The following is a 20,725-nucleotide window of genomic DNA, read 5'->3' on the forward strand; positions in this document are numbered from 1 at the left end:
ATTCAGTGGAATAATAACATTTTAATTCGAATAACACAAATCAACAGGTTTTAAGTCGTTCTTTTGAGTATTGTAAAAGTTATGGCCCATCAAAGTTGAAAAATATTTTTTTTAAATCTTAATTAATTTCAATACGAATTTGCAAATTCCTTCCAAACCTTGTCAATTGGGTGCAGAAAGGTGTTTGTGGTTGATTGAGGTAAAAAAATTTGATAGAATTTGTGAATCTGAAGAAATATCAGCAATTTTCTAAAAACTATTTTTTTCGAAAAAATAAAAAAAAATTGAATTTTGCACTCTTTCCGCATACTTTGTTCGATATCTCACGGAAACATTGAAATACCGTAACAAAAACGCCATGGGCTATTTCCTTTTAATCTCTAGAATATTTTTTGTCCATACACCTTTCAAAAATATCTTCGCGTTTCCGAGATATTTGGATTTAGATAAGTGTTGTTTTAAACAACACTATGCATTAAAGGGTTAAGTATCGCATCAGGGTGACCAATAGTACCGAGATCGATCAGCCATCATTGGGTACAATTGATCCCCCTTCCAAACGGCATATTCTTCTTCTGAATTGATCGTTATAATTGCTGATTAAGAAATTACTAATATTTATCCAAAAACTAATATTTATCAAACAATTGTCTGAAGGAAAGAGCAAAAATTATTAATTTTCTCTTGATTATAAAAAATAACGCCTTTAAGTATGCAATGTTATTAGCGTTGAGACCAAGTTATAGAATTTTCTTCTTATGTCTGCTATAAATTGTGAAATGAGAACAAATATGACCAAAATAGTCAATTAACATTCTATCTTGGGGTTTTGTTTGATTTTTATACAAGGATTAGGGCTTCCTGAATAAAAGATCAAGTCTCCTTCAATAGGGGATCAAATCTCCCCTTACTTCAGAAAAATCGCAATTTTTTTACTCCCATGAAAATGCTTCTAGTTCATCAACGGGTTCAAGTATCGTTCTAATTTTTGGAGCAAAGAAACTTGAAGTTACAAGCTGTCAGAAAATGTCAAAGACGGCGAGTTGCTAAATTTTTCCAAAAAGATATGGTGAAAATAAGAAAAGGGGATCAAGAATCCCCTCTCTCCCCTATAGGTAGGGGAGAGTGGGGATACTTGATCCCCTTTTCTAATTTTCACCATATCTTTTTGGAAAAATTTAGCAACTCGCCGTCTTTGACATTTTCTGACAGCTTGTAACTTCAAGTTTCTTTACTCCAAAAATTAGAACGATACTTGAACCCGTTGATGAACTAGAAGCATTTTCATGGGAGTAAAAAAATTGCGATTTTTCTAAAGTTAGGGGAGACTTGATCCCCTATTGAAGGAGACTTGATCTTTTATTCAGGAAGCCCTAATCCTTGTATAAAAATCAAACAAAACCTCAAGATAGAATGTTAATTGACTATTTTGGTCATGTTTGTTCTCATTTCACAATTTATAGCAGACATGAGAAAAAAATTCTATAACTTTGTCTCAACGCTAATAACATTGCATACTTAAAGGCGCTATTTTTTATAATTAAGAGAAAATTAATTATTTTTGCTCTTTTCTTCAGACAATTGTTTGATAAATATTAGTTTTTGGATAAATATTAGTAATTTCGCAATCAGTAATCATAACGATCAATTCAGAAGAAGAATATGCCGTTTGGAAGGGGGATCAATTGTACCCAACTCTAGGGGATCAATTGTACCCATAATCAACATTTTAGAAAACTTTTTCTGAAAAAAGTTGAGAGTTTTCCATTGCTTTGAAAATATGGCATTATGAAGTTCATTTTACGCTCGAACGATTGATACATTGGAACAAATATTTTTTTCATAATTTTCCCATGTAAGGAACATTTTAAAGTGATGAAAAAAGATCTCCAAGTTACATTTTGTGAAATTTTTCAAACAAAGTTCAATTACTCAAACAATTATTTAGTTAAAAATTTTTAAACTACAAGCATTGTTATTTTGCTCATTTTTGCACATTTTTCTAGAACATTTGATCTTTGTAAGACATTCCAGTTTCGAGATATAGCTAAGGAATCAAGTATCCCCAGGGATCAAGTATCCTCATTCTCCCCTATAACACAAGAATATTTTATAGATAAATTTCTAAACCTCATGTAAATCACATAACCTCCAACACAATAACAGTATTTGATTTAATTGAAATATCTCGGTGCATCTCAGAGAGAACGAAATATGTACAGGGGAACCCCACTCACCCGAACCTCCGCTTTATCGGTCTCCATTTTTATCTATATCCCTTTAAAAATGTTTTTCATAATTGCGATTCAATTCGCCTTGAAATTGTCGTCTCTGGCAAGTTTAAAATCTAAACTTGCTAGAAACGTCGATTCAATAGAAAAATAAAAATCCATCTAAGTACCGAGCTACGTGCCTGAATGATAAGCAATACCAGAGAAAAAGGGTTTGTTAATGTATTTCGTTTAATTGGAGGTTTCACTTATTCGAGGTGGTCTCTACCCCGACAACCTCGGGTAAGTGGGGATCTTCTGTACATTATTTTGCATACCATCCGGGTGCAAAGCTTGAAAATATATGGATCTTGTGTCAACATGATGGCTGGGATAAAGGGGGAGCTCATAGACCCAATACTCGGATAAGCGGGGTTCTGCTGTTTGACGTTTCTCCTGACTTTTTGGATAAATGATCTTAATGTACTCTTTTTGGTGTCGCGGAATACGGTATCCCTATCCTATATCAACACTACTGTTGGTGTAAAAACATTTATCGTAAAACCGCCAATTTTTTTTAAATACATATTTTTATAATTCAGTTACCATTCTGTGCTGAAATGCATCAAACTGCAAATCAAAAATTCACCTTTTCAATCTCGTCTCCATATACTGGAATATGATTGTTTTGCATCACGCGTTTGTTAATTTCAAAATTTCATCCATTCAAACACTTAGTTTAATGATTTCAGCAAGTTGAATTTTTGGTAGTATTTTTTACCCCTTAATGTATGCAGCAACTTTATCCTTCTTCTTTAAAAGCATGTTTGACTGAAAAAAATGTAAAATTTAATTCGAACAAAACCAAAAGTTACTGCAATTAGTGCTTTATGCGAAATGACATCAGAAATATATAAAAATCTATAATTTTTTTTGATTTTTCATTAGAAACGAAGTTTGTTGCAACTTTCCCCTTTTTCTTAGTAGGTTGAAAATCACATATTTTTGTTAATTTGGAAATAACTGGCGAAACCAATATTTTTTCTGACTACGTTAATTTGATGTTCCTTCAATCTGAAACTTTTTGATGTAAAAGTGGAGTGATTATCTGTGAACATTAAGTCTTTATAAGCAATTGAAGTTGAAAAGCGTTGCATGATGCCCCAGTTGACGGTATTTACTAAACTGTCTAGGCAAAAGTATCGATCTGTCAATAAGTGCCAAGAACACCAATTAAGGGGAAATAAAGTGGGTGGTCTTGTAGTTATTAAATTCGAAAGCCGTTCCTGAGGCAAGAATCGGGTGATTCTTAACAGTGCTGGCGCTAGATAATGACTCAACCATAGGTTACACTTGCAAGATCGCCACGGTACACCTCAGGTGAAAATAAAAAATATTATTTTGCTAAGACCTAAAAAAAACTACATTAGTTGGTTTTGTAACATGGTGGAATCGATGGAAAATATTTTAAATATCATTACTGAACTGGTTTCAGTGTTACAAACTAATTAAAAATGTTTTGATTTCGGTTCCCCAATTTTCACCGCGGAAATTTATTTATATTGGAGGAACCGAAATAAAAATATTTTTAAGAAATTTTAAACACTAAGACCGGTTAAAAATTTAGCTTTAAACTATTACTCATCGATTCCAAAAATGTTAAAAAGCCAATTTGTGCCGCTTCATTGAGTTATTGATAAAAAAAGATTTTTCATTTTCACCTGAAGTGTACCGCTACCTTAAGCCGGGAAAGTGGAATGATAATGACTCTTTGTGGTACCAAGTAGCAGATCGAAACCCGGAAAAGAAAGTAGAAAAGACTCAGATAGACGGTTAACAGATTTCTTTACGAACGAAAGCTGAATTTACAACTTTAACGTCAAGTTTATTAGAACAGTTGCTTGCGAAATGCCATTCGTGTTCGATGATCTGACAGCTCGGTCCCGAAAGGAACTACATAGTCGATGTCATCAAGAATCCGGTGAACCTTTGAGTGGGTATATTGTCATCAAAAAAATTGAAACGGTTGCACCTGTGATCAACACTTCTATATTTACAATTATTCCTATCGACAATAACTTTGTTGGCATTCTGGACCTACAGTAATCTGTAAGTTTGTTCGTTTTATTTATATTGCTCATTTCAAATTAACAGGATCGCGTGTGATGAAATTACTGTTTCTACTGTACAAACTACTATAAAAACTGTACTCAACAATATGAATTGTGAAAGAATGTTATCCGGGAATTTTACGCTGCGCTCTACGTTAAGGCTGCCACACAATACAGCGCCGATCGTCGCGTCGCGTTGACATTTAATTTTGAGGATGCCATTTTCCGTTTGAGTCGCCACAATGGTGCGTCGCGTCAGCGAAGGCATTGTACTAAAACGCAAAACTTGTTCTAAACGGCAGCGTTCTCCAGCGTCGACGTTTTTGTTTTGAAATAAATCAAAAATCCAGCGCGTCAGCAGGGTTTTGAATGTTTCTGTTTTATGCTTTTTTGTCAAAGTTTGACGCAAATATGCTCAAAAATAAGATTATCGTCATTTATCTGTGTTTTGTAATGTTAGGCACCCCGAGTTTTTTCTCAAAAATTCTGAAAGCCTTGTCAGTGGACGCTGTATTGTGCTGCAAAAAATTCCCAGTGCGTCGCGTCAGCGTTTTAGTACTCAACGACAGCATTGACAGCTGACGCGACGCGACGTCCGACGCTGTATTGTGTTTCTGCCTTTACTTTCAACATTACTCTTAGAAGTTTTTAAAGTTCTTGTATTGTGGGGAACAAAAAAAATCAATCATGCCGGCCATCCACTTTGAACAGTAACAAGTACATAAGAAAGAAATTTGTACTCCACTAGTTTAAGGTGTCGCAGTGAGATCTAATTACTGTTCATAATTGAATCGGCTATGAGAAATCCTTCTTTTGTGGGTTATTTTGAGTTAGTTGTACGTATTCATGCATGTTGTTTGTGTGCACGTGCCTCTTTTTATTTACTAATTCTCCTACAGTTATGCTTGAACGATGATAACGGTTTGCTGAAATGTGCTATATGACTTCCGAAACGAAGAATGTGCGTTCATCTCTAGACTATACAACGATGATGGTCTGGCCATCATCGATATGAATTTAAATAGCTGTTAAATCTAAATAGGAATCATTCAGCGAACAACTTCAACGGAAGCATTCGGGAGGAAAATTGACCAGCGATGACAAATTCCTCGATTTTCTTTCCCGAGTTGAGAAAAAAACTGAATCTGATATCATGTTGAAATGTAATAAAAGACTAGTTTTCCAGCCCAACTCAAGTCGTATGCAATCGTTGTCTACAGGTGCGTGACGACGATATCTTCCTCCAGTTCGTCCTTCTCATCGTCGTCTTCGATTTCCTTGCGTTCGGCTTCAGTGTGCTGCTGTTTCTCCTCCAGCTTCTTGAGGCGACGTTCCTGAAAAAGAAAAAAATAAGGTTTAATTTAGAACATGGATGACCGATGTTTGTAGATTTTTTTTTGCTTCGAATTACCTTGGCAGCTTGTCGGATTTCGACAACGGTGTATCCAACCATTCCGACAGCTAACACAATGAACAGAATGTAGAGCTTCATCAGCGCACACAGCGCCGGAGAGTAAACGTAGGCAATCACGAAGCCCGCCGATTCCCACAGGCGATAGTTAGAGAAGGCAGCTTCCTTGTTCCGTCGAAACAGTGCTCCGTAGATACCTGAGGGAATGGAATGGAAAATTTCTCACTTAGTGTCTCATATTACAAATAAGAGAAACGAATACTTTGGTCAGGATAACATAAAAATTAAATAAAATAACATTTTGATTTATTTGAAAAAAATATGTCAGTAAAACTAGAAAACGACATGCGAAGTAGAAAATTACTTCTCCCCCACACGAAGACTTTGGTTTACTTATTGCTAGGCTATCTTAAGATGTAATTTTTCTATCATGGTTAAGAAGTGAAGATGTCCGTTAACTTTTTATGTTAGCACTTAGAGGGGAGGAGGGGGGTCACATTTACTTACTATCTCTCACAAGGATTGTAGGGGAGGTATTAAAAGTCTTACGTAAGAAATATTACATATTACATTACAATATTAAATGAGGTACATTTATTATTCGTCACGTCAAACAAAAAGCATCTTAATGATAGACATGTCAACATATAGGATTAAAGAAAATTTAAAAAATTCAAACATCGAAGAGAATCGCATATGTATACAATCTGCATATCAGTTATCTCCAGTTGAATCCAAATAACTGCGTGATATTTTTCACGTGACAAAACTGCAGCGGTAAAACTGAAGGAAATTAATTGAAAACTCTTAGCCTTCTTTTTTCGAGTTGTTCTCTTCACTGAAACTAGCTCTGGGACGCTAGCTTAGGGTTACCATATCCCGCGACACCATAAAGACTACATTGAGATCATTTATCTAAAAAGTGAGGAGAAACGTTCAACAGTAAAACCCCGCTTATTCGAATCCTGGTTTTTTGAGCTCCCGCGTTACCCCAGCCATCAGGTGGATACAAAATCCATATTTTATCGAGCTTTGCGCCCAGATGGTATGCAAAAGGATGAACAGTAGAACCCCGGTAAACAGTAAACAGTAGAGTCGGAGGAGGGACCAGCTCAGATAAGTGAAACCTCGGATTAAACGAAATACATTGACAAACCCTTTTGCTCTGGTATTGCATATCATCAAGGCGCATAGCTCGGAACTTACATGGTTTTTTTTATGCAATCGACGTTTCTGGCAAGTTTCGATTTTAAACTGGCCAGAGATGTCAATTTTATTATTATTATTATTATGTTATGTCTTGGAGGCTATGTGACTTGCATGACAATTACAAATTTTCTTTTAAAATATTCTTGTACTATACCTAAATTTTGTGCATATTAATTACTATTTGCATACTCAAAGGCGCTTATCGCATGCATGGTTTTTAAAAAAAAATGTTAAAGTAATTTGTTGTAAGATGTATTCCTTTCGTAGTTTTTGCATAAGATGTGAAACAACTTTATAAAAATGGAAGAAATATTTTGGTTTTTCTGATCAAATGTCTTCCAACAAAAAAAAAGAGTTCATTTGGTCAAATTTCAAGATATAACAACGAAAACATATACTGAATTTGATTGTATCTTCGTGAAAGCATCATTGGCAAAGGAAGTGCACATTTTCGCTTACATGTATTTTTACCTAAATATGCCACTTCTTATTAGTTTGAATTGTTTTTTTTTCAAATTCTTGAAAATACATTAGTGGATCAGCTAGAAGCAAATTTATACATTCATGGCGATTTCAATCAACGCAACGCTAACTTTATTTTGGATCATTTCCAGTCGTAAGCGAGAATGAAACTTTTTTTTTCTATTTATGAGCAGGGAAAAGCCCGCGGGAGTATATCTCCTCTTGAGGTCCTTCTCCAGTGGGCGCAAAACCTCCTCATCATTCTTTATTTTTATGGTGTTTTAATGTTTTTTTTTCTATATAAGGCTTAAATCAAGTGAATCATGTTTGGAATAGTAACAATACTTATCTTGATCTTGTAGTGAATTTCATTTCAAATTCGAGTTGAATTTAAGGGGGGGGTAGGGTCTAACGGGTAAAAAAAAACACCATTTTCACGATTTTTTTCTAGAGCTATCGTTCAAACAAATGTATTCAAATTTTTTGCATTATACAAAGCATTGTTAAAAGAACATTTTGTAATTTTTTTTTGTAGAAAAATATTGAAAAATGAGCCGGTGACGGAGCACTTTCGAGGATGCCTTTTAGAAAACAGGATTTGCGGTGGACACTGTTTCTCAGCACAGAATCATCTGAAGTCAAAAAATCAGAGCAAAATAATTTTAATAGATGTTTTTCTGGACCCCAACGTTTTTCTTTAACTTAAAATTTTTTTTATGAAATTTTTGTGGCTGTTTGAAGTAAAAACTACGATTTTTCACGAAAAAATCCGCCATTTTTTATCTGTAAAATCTCTCCAAAGTAATAAAACAAAAAAATAAAAACGTTGGGGTCTGGTATTTTATATGTAGAAAATATGTTCCAAATTTGAAAAGAATCGAATAAGTAGTTTTCAAATGACGATGTCCACGGACTTTAAAAATGTGCTTTCGAGAAAAACGCGTTTGAAGTTTCTGCTCTTGCTTTCTTGCAGTATTAGATAGGAGGAGATAAAGGCTTATAATTTCTACAGTTTTGCTTCAATTGACTTGAAAATTTGACACAACATTCTTGAAATGTTTTACAATAAAAAAATAAAAAAATAAAAAAATCGATTTTTTGAAAGTGTTAGACCCTACCCCCCCCTTAATCAACAAATTGAAGTCTGCTACAAACGACCGTGCGAGTTAAAAGTAGTTAACAGAATGCCGTTGATTCGTACTTATTCCCACTCTGTTGTGATCCTGAGCTTATTTTCATCTAGATCAGGGGTGAGCAACCTTTTGAAGCAACGGGCCACTTTTAATATGAAATTTTTTCGGTGGGCCGCATTAAAAATAAAATTTAGTTAATAATAATTGGTAGAATTAAACGTATTTTTTAGTTTCATTTCTAAAAGCTGATCATTTTTCAATAATTTGAATGTTTTTAAAGATTTGAAATGTTTAGCGAAGATTCTATTTTTGAAAAAAGCAAACATCATTTGCTTCCATTTCTTTTATTTAAAAACGCTTTACCCGCTCAGTTTAGCAACACGTTTCAAATTTTGCAGTTTTTTCTCTTTACTTCCTCGCTCCGAAAAATTTTTGGGGCTGGCAAGTAAAACTGTCAAAATGAGCGTGGCGACAAATTTGTTAAAAACGAACATTTTCGAAAGTTTTTTGAAGATTCGTAAAAAGATCTGAACCGTTTTCTGAAAAAAAAAACCCGTTTTTTGTTCGAACCGATGCGATGGTATTTTTCGTCATCAATTCCATTGAAAAGTTTCATGGAGCTTGACCATAGCGATTTTTTATGTGCCCATTTTCTTTTTAAGATAAGTTTGAAAAAAATTTCTCTACATTTTATTTATTATATTCCTTTTTTCTATCAGCGGTTTTTTATAATTGGTTCCAAATTCATGAAAAATTCATAATTTCACAGATTTTAAACCAGATTTGTCAATGCAGTTTACATTTTTGATTCTAGAATTTTTTTACAAATTTCATAAATTTTCTTAATTTAATTCAGTTACCTAGGGTATGGGCTTTCTAAGGCTGAACTAAGAAAATCTCTGTAATGTGGATTGCTTATTTTGAAGTAAAATGACTCAATTTAATCAATTCAATTTAATCAATGATCATCAAGCTTGATTTGCCCATGAAATTTCTGAAAATAGCATTACACCAGACAACAAAATTCTCATTTCCCGAAGTGCAAGGAATCTCAAAACTGATTTTTACTTATTTGGAGTTGCTGAGTCCAAATATCATTTTTTGTCAGCACTAGATTTAGAGATAACTTTAAAAACTAGGCTAAAAAATGAGTTATTTAATTTGCGTACTCTTTTGACAAAACTTTAAAATACAAATACTAATTTACTCAATGATCATCTTTCTCAGAGATCGCGAGTAATTTTGAATTTTGAGAAAAAATTTATGGAAGTTTTCATTTTGTTATTTTTTTTTCAATCCTGCAAAAAAGGAATATTGACGAAGTTTTAAAGAAAAATTAAACTAAATTAAATCTTTGATATTTTTAAAACCGTAAGTCAAATCATTTCGCAGTCTTCAACGAATTTCGGGATGAACAAGTCATAAAGACGCTTAAAATCCCTCGAGAAAAAAAACTAAGTTGTTGAATGAATTGAAATTTTAATATCCAATATTCAATGACCTTATTGAGTGATGTAAGAAGAAGTTTAATCAAATTTTTTTTTGAATTTCTATAAATTGTAATAATTTTATTTATTTACATAGTATTCCGTCTCATATTCGTTCTATAAATTGTAAGAAGAATTCAATTTTTGAAAGCATTACACTTGGATACATGAATATCTGGGCAATATCTGAGTCCTTGATTGAATGAAGGGTAGTAAATTATTGAAAGTCAGCTTTTGATTTTTATGGAGGTTTATTGGTTTGTCATTTATGGAAGATCGATTATACTTAAAACTGACCAATTTAAAAACTTCCACACGCATGTGATAGAAAATATCTGTTAAATGTTTTGAATTCAGGACATCAAAATCTTATAAAATCAGTTATTGAATCATAGGCACCAAAAATGGAGCCCTCCTGTGTAGTTGTTACAAACTTTTTTGGTTGAATCACAGAATTACAGATATTATTGTAGTCGAGAAATCAGAATTTCTGAGTCAAGTCGATAAAAAATCTATAATCGTTCATCCAGTCTTCATTATAAAACTTTCCTTATTTCCGTCAATAATCAAGGACAAAAGTATTTCACTTTTTCATACAATTTTAACTTTGCTTAAAGGCTAAACCAATATTACGTTTTTTCCAATAAATAATATTGCATCCAATCCTTCAAAAGAACTCAATGAAAAGCTTAAATCCTACAAAAAAGTCAACAATTTGGATAACTATGGGGCGAATGCAGCTGGAATTTTGGTTTTTTTAGTTTTTTTTTTTTTAGTTTTTTTTTTGGTAAGTTGTTACTGCTATTTTATGATAATTAACAAAAACAGAAAAAAAATTAATTTGAAACTTGCTTCGCGGGCCGCACAAACATGTCTCGAGGGCCGCATGCGGCCCGCGGGCCGTGCGTTGCTCACCCCTGATCTAGATAATTGTGGGTAATATCATGAATAGGTTTGTTCATTGCAATACATATTGTGATTCCCTTTATCTTTAATTTGTCCATTATTCTCTACAGATTTATAATTTACTAACCATACAGAAGACTTTTACGTAAATGAATCGGTTGATCCACTATTGAAAAATGAAGCATTTCACACAGCGATCGATGTTCAATAACATACATGTTCTAAGATACCTTATACTCTTTTCCTGACATGAGCCATAGAATTAGCGTCGATCTAAAGCGGGCCATAGACTACACAAATGGCCTGTACAAATTCGATGATTCCACGACGATTATTTAATCTATACTCGCCCCCACACTATACAAACATTTTTCACGCGAACACAAACGATTGCTGGCGAAAACAGCAACAGCAACAAAAAAAACCATGATTATTTGTTTGATAAGAGAGCTAGACAAGGTGGTCCAATATTGGTCCTCTGGTCCAAAATAAGTCCGTTACCCTAGCAATGAAGCAATAACTTTCGTGGAGTATGTTGAAAATCTTGGAATTGTATTTGACAAGGAGCTTAATTGGAAACAGCACGTGACTATTCAATGTGGCAAAATATATGGTAGGGTAGGAACACTATTTATTGAACACTATCTTTGGGATTCAGCGAATCGATATAGTTTTTCAGCGGAAATATGTTTTTAAACCACAGATAAACAGATGTACAAGCTTATAAAAAAAATCTTCGGAAACTTGTGCAAAATTTCCAGTGCTCTCTTTCAAAGAAGCCGTTTAAAAGTGACGAAAAACAGTGCCATCTATTGCTTGATTTGTAACTTTTGAACGGCGCAATGGATGGCACTGTTTCTAGAAAGCTCTTTTAAAAGTAAGAATTTTTCGAGAGAGCGAAATAGTATTTGAACTCATTAATAAATAAATTTTAATACAATTAGATGAATTGCTCTATATTATTAAATGAACTACAAATAAATTTCAGCTGAGAAAAATAGCATCATCACAATGTTTTCACTAGAGAGACTGACGAAATGACAGATGTACAAGCTTGAATTATAAAATTCCAGAAACGTATGCAAAATTTCAAATGCTATCATTTAAACAAGCCGAATAAACTTTTGAAGTACCTGATTCTTGGAAGAGCGCAATTGTATATGATCTCAAAAATTAATAAACTAACATCGTAGAAGAATGGACGGCTTCAATATATTCACAACAAGGTAGGTAAATTCATCTGGTTCATTTTACCTTCGTTTTTTTTTACTAAAGAGACTAACTAACAACTTTGAACAAGCCAGACGAACCAGTTATTTAATTCAGTTGAGCTTAAAATTAACAACCCAACGAAGAAATACAGCCTCGAAGCTTCTCTGAGCGGGCATTTTCACGCATCATTTCTGTTTATATTAAGTGCTTCATGCTAGTTAGAAGTAATTCAAAAAACAGCTTTAAGCTAAAAATGTTGATAACACAAAACATAAATGTGTATCTAATCTTCAACATCAATTTGCTCGAAACTACGACCTTTTCATAATTGACTAAAAGTTTGTTATTTTGTTTTGTTTACATTTCATTTTCTTCTTGACAGTTCTCTCTGGTGTCATTGGAGACATCTGGTGACTCAACCAAAATACATAAAATTGATTCAAAACGCTCGTCAGGACTTTACACACTTTTCAAGGCTTAGCTTGTACATCAGTTCATCAGTGTTAAAACCATCATTTGAGCCTTTTTATTCAAAATTATTTTTATACCATTAATTGAACACGATGATTCAAATATTGAACAGATAATGTTTCATTTTTCGTACACCTTAACATTTGAATATTTAAAAAAAAATCATAACTCGCAAACAAAATGTCAGCCAGCAGATCGTGGCATAGAGGATAGCATCCTTGTCTTCTAAGCCAACGATCATGAGATCGAATCCCGGTCGTGACATAATTTGGCGCACATAGTATGATGGAGGTTGGCGGTTTTAGCATTAGTGAAATGCTAGCCGTGTATACCTTGGAATTGTACGCCTCAATGATGCAGCACATGCAATGTGGATGAATCTTTTCAAGGGAACTTAGATTGCACTTGGAGATCCTACCTAGTTATGTGTGTGCTCGTAGTGCTACCGGTAAACAACTGCAACTTCAATCAATAGTGCAGGGGTGTCAAGTAGCATAGCAAAGTAAAAATTATAACGCGGGGTAATACCACAATAGATCAACTTAATGGTCGCAGTGGACTCTCTCTCCAACAGAAAAAGAAACAAAATGTCATATGTATGTGATGTCTTCGATAAAGATGTTTCAAAAACTTTCGGCTACACCTTTTTAGAAAACAGTTTGGCTCTGTCTGTTCATTGGAAAAAGTTTTCATGTGTAAATCATGCAAAAATGACACACCCTAACATTTAATTAATGATTATTAAAGTATGAGAGAGTGGGGAATCATGGGCCACTTTTTTTCGTTGTTCCATAACTTCTTTACTATAAAAGATAAAATTAAAATAAAAAATTGTATGGTTTTCTATATTTTCAAGGTATCATATAAGGTTTTTTTTTAATTTTTAATAAGTTATTTTTCCCAAATTCTGACTGTTTTAAAAAAGCACTATTTTTTGGATTTTGAAAAATGGTGGGGAATCGTGGGCCACCACATCCAAATTGACCAAATAACTTGCAAAATTTATGAGTTGACTCAAAACTGTGATTTCCTAATTCATTTCGTTATTTTAAAGCAATTTCAGATGATGAAATAAAAAAGAGAGCTGTGTATGATCGAATAGATTCCAAAACCTGGCTCGCGAACGTTTTGGCAAAATTTCTTATATGGGATGGACAAAATATTTTTACAACTCTTCATTTGGCTTAAGAAAACTTTACAGATAGGTAAAACGTATTTTAAGTTCTGAATGTGTATAAAATCATAAAAATATAGGTGATTCAAAATGTGTGGCCCACGATTCCCCACAAGCTATGATTTGCAAATTGGTTGCGTTTGTGTGACTTATTGATGTTTCATCAAAAATTCCTTTTCCATGTGAAAGACAAAACTTAGATCATAAGCGTCTGAGCATATTTTTGTTATGCACTTTAGGTTCCCCATCGATGAAATTAGCGGGTGTTTTTTAATTATGTGAGTAAATTTTTCTAACTTTTTTTAGCTTGGTAAATAATAGAAGCATATGATGCATATTTCAGTCAACAACATATAGGAATATATGCTCACGCAAAGCGACGACGATGACAGTTGGTTTGATATTTTTATCTCAACACACATCTGAGATATTAAAAGTGGCCCACGTTTCCCCATGGCCCACGATACCCCACTACCCCCTACTTGTTAACTTACAGGAGACTTAATCCTTATTTCTGGGTGCTCTGACCCTAGGCAAAAATCTAGTAAAATCCTAAGATAGAAGGTCCGTTGACTTTTTTGCCATATAAGTTCTCATTTCACACAAAGAGAATTTTAAAAGTTTGTTTACTACCCTAGTGTCATTGCATACTTTAAGGCGGAATTCTCTAATTTCTAACAGATAATTACTGGATAAACATTAGTTATTGGACAGATATAAGTAATTTCATGATAACCAATGATTGCGATTCGTTCAGAAGAAAACACCAACTTTTTTGTCTCTAGGGATCAACCATACCCATAACATACAGTTTGGAAAACTTCTTCTAAAAAAATGAGAGTTTGCTATTGCTTTGAAAATCTGGCATTATGAAGTTCATATTATACTCAAACGATTGACATGTTGGAATCTTCAAATCACATTTTCTCATAGGCTCGGAAACTCCCGAGTCCGATTTACTCAAAACTTGGCAGGTGGGTGCTATTGAGGCCTGGTAAGATTCCTATTATGGTTTGAGACCCCTGCCTCTCACTGGAAGGGGGGAGGGGGTCTCTCGAAGAAAAGACAAGTTTTGCATAGCTCCCGATATTTAGACTCAGAAACTATTGAACCGATTTTCTAGAAACATAGCAGATGGATGCTTTTTCAGTTTGAGACCCTTCCATTTTACTGGAAGGGGGTAGTGGGTCTCCAAAGCGAAAAAGAAATGTTTGCATAACTTGAGAACCATTCAAGCAAATGGTACCGGATTCGGCATGAAAGAGGATGTATTTCTATGAATGTTTGGTACGCGTCCTTTTTTCAGGAGGGAAGTAGAAAGAGGAGAAGGAGGCTCTCTTACTATTTTAAACTTAACTCAACAAGTCAAGCAAATGGAACCGAATTTGGCATGTGAGGGTATTTGGACACGTGAAAGGTTTCAATGATTATTTGTTACCCCTTCCTTCTTCCTGTGTAGAGATTGAAAGGGGGAGAGGGGCTTCCATACAATTTTATCGCAAAATTCGTTAACTATTCGAGCAAATGGAACGAAATTGTTCGGGACAATATCCAGATATGAGAAAAAGGTAATATGATTGTTTGCGAGGATATTTGTGTGAAAGATATGTTCCCACGATGGTTTGAAGCTCTTCCCACCTTTCATTAGAGAAACATAAAGGGGGGAAGGGGTTGCTGCACAATTTTTGCAGAACTGGTGAAATAATCGAGCAAATGGAACTAAATTTTGCATGGGAGAAATCTAAAAATCCCCCCTCATCCCAGTAAACAAGAAGAAAGAAAAGAAGGGGCCACCACAGTTTTTAAAAGATGTCGAAAGTGATTAAGTCAAAAGGCAACAAATTTGAAATGGGATTGTATCTTGATACGAGTTATGTTTCTATTATTATTTGAGACTCTTCCCTTCTTCCATTGAGTGAGATAGGAAGAGGAGACGGGAGCTTAATACATTTTTGTTGCATATCTATAGAATTAGTCATACGAAAGAAACCAACTTGAGTATTGTTGGGATGGAGAAATGTTTCTATGCTTACTCGGGAAACCTCGAGTTGGGGAATGAATAGGGAAGAGGGGAGCTCTCATACATTTCTGAATAACTCAATAACATTTTAAGCAAATGGGGTCAAATTTGTCGTAGGAAAGTATATGAAAATAAGAATTGAAGACTCCTCCTTCCAATAGGGGGATTGGGAGGACTGGGCTCTCTTACCAGTTTTTTGGCAAAAATCGAGAGCATATCAAGCAAAAGGGACCACAATTTATAAGTTAGGTTGTTCGTGTACGAATAATTTGAGACCCTCTTCCTTCAGGGTGGAATCGGGAATGAAGAGCCAGGTTTTTTCATACTTTATTTGAGTTCACTCGAAAACTCTTATGAAACAAATGGAGCCAAATGTGGCATGTGACATTTTTCAGATACTTAAAATATGTATTTGGTATAGTTCTTGAGCCCCTCTGGCAAATGAAGGGGAACAGGGTGGAGAACTTATATCAAATCAATAATCAAGCAACTCATGAAGGTTATCAAAATAGATTAAAATCAACAGATCTTAAAAACAAGTTTACAGATCGAGATTCAGAAACTTAGTTAAATCATCTTTGTATTGCAGTTCGAAACTATAGCTGCAGTTTTCATTTTATAGCGGTTGCTTTTGAATTATGTTGTAATTTGATTTCAAAAAATGCCAACAAAACAATAAACATTTGAATAATTTTTGAATATTTTAATTATTTTTTCAAGGTGTAGCAAAGCTTTTTGGGCTCGTACCCCTTGGTGAAAACCCACACTGGGTTAGCTAGTAGCCTCATATGAAACTGCTTGGAGAAATATCCCCTAGTTATATATTTTGACCACTTACCATTGATCTGAGTCTGCCACACAGCATCACCAACACCCCACAGGCCGGAAATGGCAAAGAATACCATCGCGTGATCGGGGTGTGGTTTCCAGAAGACACAGTAGATAATGACACCACCATGGACGAGAGCACCTATAATGATCATGAGATTATGTTAACCAGTGAACTGAGCATCCTGTAGCTCATATCATACCCAATACGATGATCGCGATACGACCCGTGTACTTCATGATGGAACCGAACACGATTGAACAAATGGCGTTCACCACTCCGAAGCAGATCATCACGTACCCAATCTGATGGATTCCGAGAGCGCAGGACACAAACGCCTGGGTGAATTCTGCACCGATGAAGGCCTGCTCCATACCGATGAAGATCGTGATCAAAATCAGCAACTGTTGATTAACTTTCTTCATTTGTTTGAAGGTGGCTGACAGCAGCTGAATGCCGGATACTTCAACAGCCGAAATCGAACCGCGTCGCTTCTCTCCGTATCTGTAGGTATAGAATATCATAAATTTCCTCTAATCAATAGGACGAACAACGTTAAATACCGGGAAAGTGGATCCATGAACAAAGCAATGATCACTACAGCAGCAACGATACAAGCCAGATAGATCGATGAAATTTCGTAAATTTCCGAATCTGGAGGTCTGGCCAAATTGGCGTTATCCGTAGTCGCAACGGGGCAGAAGTTTGCACCGCAAGTGTCGTACTGATTGATGGTGTCATTGTCGTCATGTACAATAGCTCCTCCTCCGTGAGCCCCACTCGAGAGAACTGTAAGTGGGAGATTCTTTAAAAATGTGTCCATTAAGAAAAAGGAACACTCACTTACCCAAGCTAGAGATCAAATTTCCCCAAAGCTCAGCGGTTTGCCAGGCCAGGAAGAAGAATCCGAAGAATCGCACAATGATGGCCTCAACGGATTGTTCCGTCAGCTTGGCGTACACTTGACCGAGTTGGGTGAGATAAGTGGCTTTACTGGCCCACATAGGAGCTGCACCCAGACCGACTAAAACGCCAGCCGGGATCAGCGTGTAGAATGTGGGATAAAACTGCGCACCAATGTAGGGAGCATAGCACAGCATACTCACACAGAGCGTCCACTTCACCGTCAGCTTTCGGATGATCAGCGTCGGCAGGAAGATGCAGGACACAACCAGGGCAGCGTAGATCGTAGCCAATGAGATCGTGCCCAGGCCATCTTTGGCGTTGATGGAAGATTGCAGGTTAGCTGTTCCCTGGAGGAATACATCCGGTTAAAATATGGTTCAGTTTCCAAGTTAAAGATACAGTTAATACCTGGAAAGCGGTGAATTGTACCATGAAGGCAAACGAAACGGTCGAAACGTTCTTTATGATACGCCATGTTTCTCCCTTAGATAGTTTCACCTTGTCTCGCAGCGAAGCGGAGTCAGCTTTGTCCGGATCGAACCCTCCGTGCATTGTGTGGCGGTTGTTTGCTTACATCTGAAATTACAAGAGCATATATTTGGTTGAGAGATGGTTAGATTTGAAGCGTTAAGTGCTTTTAACATGTTTTGCGTTAAATTGTCTTGTATGCTTTAGATTTCTTATTTGGATCGAATAAAAACTTACAATTCTACAAAGGGAATTTTCTGCTGAACAACTTTGTGGAAAACTTGGTATCTCTTCAGATAACCGAGTCTGAAAAGTTCGAAAATAGCCCCAAATCGACTCAGTATATTGTACAATTCATTGTATGTAATTTTTCATGCGATCCCAATGAGAAATTAAAAGCTTCAAAGACAATTGACCTAGAACTTTTGGGTCATCCCTCCCCCCTCTAGAATCCTTATAGTCGTATAAGATACTTGTGATATTTTTGCAACACTTTTCAACTAATCAAGTGTAAACTGTTGAATTATAGAATTGAACTCTTCTAATACTTTGTGCTATAAATTATCGAACATCAACGATGACCAGTGAATTAATAACAAAACGAGGTCAGCGGAATTCGCGCATCCATCGAATAAAGAAGCACTTGAAATATCGGAATCGGTCTTAAGTAGATTCTAAAAAGAAATCCTCTATATCGTCGCGGTTAGGTTCTACGTCGGGAAAAAATGTGTTTTGGGCCTCCAAATTACTGTAGACAGGATATACCTACGCAATTATTTGTGTCGACGAATATAGATCAAAAGTGCAAGTAGAAATTTGTCTATTTCCGGTGACCGCGCGGTAGGCGTTATATGCCCATACGCCGGTGTTTGATTAACGATTTGTTTCGTTAAGTGTCCTTAGTTTAACAGGAAAGCGGCAAAACTCGTTAGAGAAGTTGAACTAAAAGCAGTTATCGAACGTTTAGCACATTACATTACCACGTGGGAAGTTACGGAAGCACAAACTTACCATTGTTTTATCTTTGGTAGCCAAGAACAAAGCCGTGTAAGTGATCTATTCCCCACGAGAAAAGGGCTTAATGAGCAGTGCTGAACTAAGTGAGAGTGACTCCGATTCACTAGTTGTTGATTTGCGAGACCTTTACGTCACCATCCGAGACAGGTCAGGAAGAATGGAAGAACTCCGCAAAGAAAATGAAGCCCTGCAAGCGGAGATAGAGCGCCTGAAAAATTTGCACATTACTAAGCCCGAAGAGAATGCGGAGCCAGCGGCCACTCTAGCGAATGTGATTAGGCCAAGTCAATTTGAACTAGAAAATTTGGTTTTTTAGTTCAACCCCGACATTATGACGTGCGAAACAGCTGACTTCTGGATTAAGAACATTCAATCGACCGGAGAAGTGTATGGCTGGTCTGAATTGATAATGTTCCACTGTGCCAGAACTCATCTTCGAGGTGCAGCAAATTTATGGTGGAGTGGAGTTTAATCTCATATAAAAAGTTGGAGAGAATTCAAGCGCGAGTTTTTGCTGGCTTTTCCCGAATCTCTCGATACCAATTCCATCCATAAGCAACTCATGAAGAGGAAGAAAAGAAACGCGGAAACGATCGAAACATATTTTTACGATTAAGTCGCACTTGGGCGTAAAGGGGGTTTTGATGATAGCACGATAATAAAGTATGTGATCGCGGGTGTTGAAGACATTCATAGGTCCAGTGGAGTTACGATTTCTATAACGCGCTCGCTCCCTGAGCTCCATGAGCAACTAAAGTGGTTAGATGGGTTAGAAAAGATGCGTTCGAATGAAAAGCCCGTCATGAGTGAAAAAACACCAATTCCGGTACCAGACGATAGATCGAAGTCAAGAAAATGCTTTCGCTGTGGATCTGATCGCCATTTTGCCAAGGATTGTTCTCTGAGCCGCAGTGGGGAACCATCAAGTTCGGTTAAATCGATTGAAGTTGACGATGAATTCCAAAAAGCTTGTCGCCGTTGACGGTCACCAGATGATGGCCCTGATTGACAGTGGTAGCCGTGTGACTACAATTAAGAGTTCGATGGCAAAAATGTTCGGGAATCGAGAGCCTACTGACCTGTGGTTGAAGGGGTTTGGCGGTCGACGCATTCGTGTGGAAGAGAATGTGGATGCAGTGCTGCAGGTGGATGAAGTGTCAGAAAAAGTGGACTTTATAGTAGTACCAAACTATGCCCAGGACTTACCAGTGATAGTGGGCAACGACTTTTTAAAAAGAAATAGTGTTATGCTAACAAAAAAAAGTGGAAAAGTATGGATCGCTAAAGGAGAGTGCAACGAGTCTGGCAACACTGGACAACTGGAACGAAAATGATTTCAACGTTAAGGAAATTTGTGCCATACGATCCTATTTGCCCATCACCGAAGATGACATCAACTCGGATGGAAAGGAAGTATTAGTGAACGAAGTACTTAACTGCGTATCTGAGTTCCGAGACTGCTTTTCCAAGAGCTACGGAGAGTTAGGTAAGTAAGGCAAAGTTTGTTGAAATGGAGATAGTTCTCACCGATCGACACCCTTTGTACGAGAAACCCTACAGAATGGAATTTTCTCGCGAGAAGGAACTCAATCGAATTGTCCAGGAGTTATTAGAAACAGAAATTATTGAGCCCACAATTTCGTCGTATAGTAGCAGAGCATCTATTGTTCCGAAGAAAGGTGGAGAGTTCCGCATGGTA

The 20,725-nt window shown here is 36.0% G+C and overlaps 2 protein-coding genes across 2 annotated transcripts in view; one reads left to right on the forward strand and one right to left on the reverse strand.

Moving 5' to 3' along the window:
• Positions 1-4,243: 4,243 nt before the first annotated feature.
• The window catches only part of LOC129739158 (UNC93-like protein), a 57,089-nt gene continuing 40,607 nt past the window's right edge, over positions 4,244-20,725 (reverse strand). The window contains exons 2-8 of the mRNA XM_055730564.1: positions 17,950-18,117; positions 17,483-17,888; positions 17,199-17,424; positions 16,838-17,139; positions 16,645-16,776; positions 5,733-5,929; positions 4,244-5,655 (exon numbers count right to left, since the gene is read on the reverse strand). Coding sequence (XP_055586539.1) covers positions 5,536-5,655; positions 5,733-5,929; positions 16,645-16,776; positions 16,838-17,139; positions 17,199-17,424; positions 17,483-17,888; positions 17,950-18,093 — 1,527 coding nt within the window. The 5' untranslated portion in view covers positions 18,094-18,117 and the 3' untranslated portion in view covers positions 4,244-5,535. The remainder of the gene's footprint in view (positions 5,656-5,732; positions 5,930-16,644; positions 16,777-16,837; positions 17,140-17,198; positions 17,425-17,482; positions 17,889-17,949; positions 18,118-20,725) is intronic.
• Positions 19,980-20,520, forward strand: LOC129737620 (uncharacterized). Its single transcript, XM_055728782.1, has 2 exons — positions 19,980-20,240; positions 20,314-20,520. The coding sequence occupies exons 1-2, from the start codon at positions 19,980-19,982 to the stop codon at positions 20,518-20,520; spliced, it is 468 nt and encodes a 155-aa protein (XP_055584757.1).

This window comes from Uranotaenia lowii, chromosome 1 (assembly GCF_029784155.1).
Source record: "Uranotaenia lowii strain MFRU-FL chromosome 1, ASM2978415v1, whole genome shotgun sequence".
In the NCBI taxonomy this organism is placed as follows: domain Eukaryota; kingdom Metazoa; phylum Arthropoda; class Insecta; order Diptera; family Culicidae; genus Uranotaenia; species Uranotaenia lowii.